Raw genomic sequence first — 4332 nt, 5'->3', positions numbered from 1 at the left:
TTGTCATTCCTCTTCTTGTTTTAATGACTATCCCACCTTCCCCCCCCCCACCTCCCCGCCTTACATATCTATTTGCTTCCAAACCTATCTCCCCAGCGACTGTGTTTATTTTCTTTATCTGTCTTTGTCTTTATATCTGGCTTTCTTTACTTCTCAGTTGTGAATAATTGATGCTGTTGATATCCAAATCATTAAAGTTGGATGTCAAAAGAATGCATAATTAATCAGTTAAACTATCATTTTTTCTTCCAAAGGCGTCCTCTCCTTCTTAATCGTATGTGATGGAGGATGATGGGAGTGGAGGAGACGTGAGTCTGATGTGGGCGGTCTCACGCGCTGAGGGAGATGGGGACCCCTGTCACACACACACGCGCACACGGGTCTCAAGAGGGTGTTGGACTTATCAACTCTACTCTGATGTGGACCGGCTACGGAGACCAACTCTCCTCTTTACATCTCTCACCCCCAGACACCTCACCTCCAGACACCCCCAGACACCTCACCTCCAGACACCTCACCTCCAGACACCCCCAGACACCTCACCTCCAGACACCCCCAGACACCTCACCTCCAGACACCCCCAGACACCTCACCTCCAGACACCTCACCCCCAGACACCTCACCTCCAGACACCTCACCTCCAGACACCTCACCTCCAGACACCTCACCCCCAGACACCCCCAGACACTTCACCTCCAGACACTTCACCTCCAGACACCTCACCTCCAGACACCCCCAGACACCTCACCTCCAGACACCTCACCTCCAGACACCTCACCCCTAGACACCCCCAGACACCTCACCTCCAGACACTTCACCTCCAGACACCTCACCTCCAGACACCCCCAGACACCTCACCTCCAGACACCTCACCTCCAGACACCTTACCCCCAGACACCCCACATCCAGACACTTCACCTCCAGACACTTCACCTCCAGACACTTCACCTCCAGACACCTCAACCCCAGACACCTCAGCCCCAGACACCCCACCTCCAGACACCTCACCCCCAGACACCCCACCTCCAGACACTTCACGCCCCAGACACCTCACCTCCAGACACCTCACCCCCAGACACCTCTCCCCCAGACACCTCTCCCCCAGACACCTCACCCCCAGACACCCCACCTCCAGACACCTCACCTCCAGACACCCCCAGACACCTCACCTCCAGACCTCCAATCCAGGCACCTCCAAGCACCGACTCCAGCTAATTCACCAGTTGTTCTAGTGATGAATGGGAGCCATTATGCATGGATAATAGGAGTCGGGAAAATAAATTAGACTCTGAATCACACTGGAAAGGCGCTAGTAAAACTCGACCCAGCTACCAGGCTTCACAGAACTAGGTGTCAGCAGTGTGCATTCACAGACTTGTCAAACAGCTGGTCTGATTCCAACATCACACACCTCAGTGCCCCTCGACCCCTGCCTGTCTGCACACCAGGCCCCCGGCTCTCTCCCCGGCTCCCTCTTTCTCCTGAAAGACCAAATGGAATTCTGTGGATTTATCAGTTTCTCTCAGACCTGGCGAGCGAATGAGGAAATAGAAGAAGTTGCACACCTCATCCCATCTTCAATTGAGGTCAGCCCTTCAAACTGCAGTGTGTGTGTGTGTGTGTGTTTGTATTAGTAGCAGGGATTATGCCATACAGGGCAAAACCTCATCGTCTGAGTGCCCGGGTTTGCCTGGGAGAATGGCACGAGGGCAACATTCGTTAGAAGTGCTCCATATATTACTGTAAAGAAGATTAATCCCTGGCCCAAAGTCACATTGGCGATAAGGAAGCGGAGATTCCTCAGACTGAGGCTGCTGGGCTGAGTGGAGGCCAGCCTCAGACTGAGGCTGCTGGGCTGAGTGGAGGCCAGCCTCAGACTGAGGCTGCTGGGCCCCTACCAGCACCCAGCACCAGAGAAAGACTCTCTGCTCATCTCTCCTACCAGCACCCAGCACTAGAGAAATACTCTCTGCTCATCTCTCCTACCAGCACCCAGCACTAGAGAAAGGTTCTCTGCTCATTTGCATGAATATCAGCAACATCCAACTAATTATCGCCGACAGAAATAGTAACCTTCATGTAAAGAGGAAAGAGTGTGTGTGTGTGTGTGTGTGAGGGGGGGGGGGGGGGGGGTTCTTGGTGCTAGTGTTGTCACCACAGCATGGGGTCATCTCACCGCACACTGTGGCATTTGCTGTGAAGAATTCCTACACCAACACGATGACCTATTTAACATTACACCTTTACCAGCATGCGGCCTCTGTTCCCTGCGCTGGTGGTGACAGACTGATAGGGTCGCACCGCAACGCTGTTTAGCATTTCAAACACAGCCCGCTCGACCCCCCCCTCCCTGCGCCCATGGGTGACTGAGACTGGGTCTCCCTATTAGCATGTTACCATGTCCACGGAAATATTCTGACAGGCACTACTGCAAGATTAGAAAAACTGTGCACTGTACTTTCTATATCACACAAATAGTGTTGCAGGTTTGGATGAAAACCTCCAATAAATGGAGTAAGATCTACATGTGTAATGTAAATATGCGTAGCTAGTATTTGCGTCTGTGTAGAACAGTAATGGGAATGCCTGGCTGACACATCAGCCAGTGAGGTACAGTGTTCTATTACATACACACACACACCAGTGAAGTACACTGTTCTGGTACACACACACACACCAGTGAGGTACACTGTTCTGGTACACACACACACACACCAGTGAAGTACACTGTTCTGGTACACTGGGAAGTAATTAACAGGACATAAGGACAGACTGCACAGTTACTGGCTGATGTCATTACCACGGACACCAAATCTTCACAATTATGTGAAAAATTGGTTATATAACTTGAATCAAAATTAAATTTTAAAGCAGATTCGTTTTGGTTAAAGTCCCAGTTTGGCAATGGCATTCGTATTCATAAACCATGAAGCATTAAATATGTTTGGCGGGAAAGTGGATTTTGCTTCACTGAGAATAGTTTTTTTTATGTTTTAGCCAAATGAGCCACAAAAAACCTGACACGTTTTCAGTCTTTTTATGTCTCTGTAGGCAGTCATACCCTTCCAATCCTTTGGCTTAATCCATGAAAATAACTGCAAATGCTGTCTGTGAATTCTGCCAAGCAGTGCCTGCTCTTTTCAATTGTAAAATAAAGAAATAAGTCTTCTGGAAATAGACTGCGAGCATGTACATGCAAACTCTCTCAACCCTGCTCACACATGCATGTACATGTATGTATGCTCCACGAATGCGTGCACACACACACACACACACACACATCTTCCCCTGCTATCCTCACATTCTCTCAGCATTGGCACATCAAACTAGGAGCAGCAGACAATTTTGGCTTCAAAAGCCAAACAGAGACAAACAGAAAAGCTTATGCTTGCAAATTTGGAATTAGCCTAATTCCTTTGTATCTGCACTGAATGTTTTCCGTGGAACCCTATGAAGCTAATTTGACTTAGAAAAGGCTTCAAGCTTGATAATGTACACTTTCCAATGGGCTGATTAGGACCCAGTATTTGTTCCATACCCCAGTCATGAAATATGCTCTTTGTGCTGCCGTTGGTAATACTCTGGTACGGGCGCTCTCAGACTGAGCGCTCTGCCCAAATGTTTTGTGAATGATTAGCATTAATATGCATACATTCTCTTTGTGGCGCCAAATAAACATCCTGCTCAAACTGTCCATCATGACCTCAGAACAAGATCAGACCAGCGTGTTCTCAGAGAATCAGTCTTCAGCAGCTAGACAGGAAACCAGCGATGCAGGCGGAACAACTACTCTGGCTTCCAACCAGCATGAGGAGGACAAAGAAACATTGACATCCTGGATGGACAATAACGTTTTATTGGTTTCTATTCCATTGGGAAGTGTGAATGAGCTCTGCTCGATGAACCTGTGCTTGTTTCCAGGAGAGGGGAGGAAGGGATGTGATTGGCTAACCCGGAGCATGCTCTCTTCTCACAAACCGGAGAGCAACCGCACGGCATTGTGGGATTTGCGGTTTGTTGATTCGCACCGGGAGATCAAGCTCATTGACATTCCACCGCATAAGTTGTGTTGAGAAGTGGGCATTCCACATTCAGAGATGAGCGAGAGACAGGTCTGACGACAGTGGAGGAGCATTCTCCTGATCCAGAGCGGAGGGGCTGAGGAGCGGGCTAATGTGACCCGACCGCCCTCAACGAGGTGACCCTCCTAACCTCACCACACCCTTCAACACGAGCCCTCATCATCTCCACCCTCGTCACCCCCCCCCCCCCCCAAAGACTTCCGTTTATTTCTGAAGTTGCGTTTTTTGGGAGCTGTCTGACAGGGTGAGT

General features: G+C 49.6%; 1 protein-coding gene across 1 annotated transcript; it reads left to right on the top strand.

Moving 5' to 3' along the window:
* The first annotated feature begins 417 nt into the window (after positions 1 to 417).
* Positions 418 to 1215, top strand: LOC136962870 (uncharacterized). The gene has a single exon (XM_067256767.1). It carries the CDS (start codon positions 418 to 420, stop codon positions 1213 to 1215), a length of 798 nt encoding a protein of 265 aa, XP_067112868.1.
* Positions 1216 to 4332: the final 3117 nt, after the last annotated feature.

This window comes from Osmerus mordax, chromosome 19 (assembly GCF_038355195.1).
Source record: "Osmerus mordax isolate fOsmMor3 chromosome 19, fOsmMor3.pri, whole genome shotgun sequence".
In the NCBI taxonomy this organism is placed as follows: Eukaryota; Metazoa; Chordata; class Actinopteri; order Osmeriformes; family Osmeridae; genus Osmerus; species Osmerus mordax.
The sequence above is the reverse complement of the archived record's forward strand: the minus strand, read 5'-3'. Positions and strand labels throughout refer to the sequence as shown.

What these genes read in the sequence shown, in the direction of transcription:
- LOC136962870 (XM_067256767.1), top strand. Translation starts at nt 418, where the DNA reads ATGTGGACCGGCTACGGAGACCAACTCTCCTCTTTACATCTCTCACCC.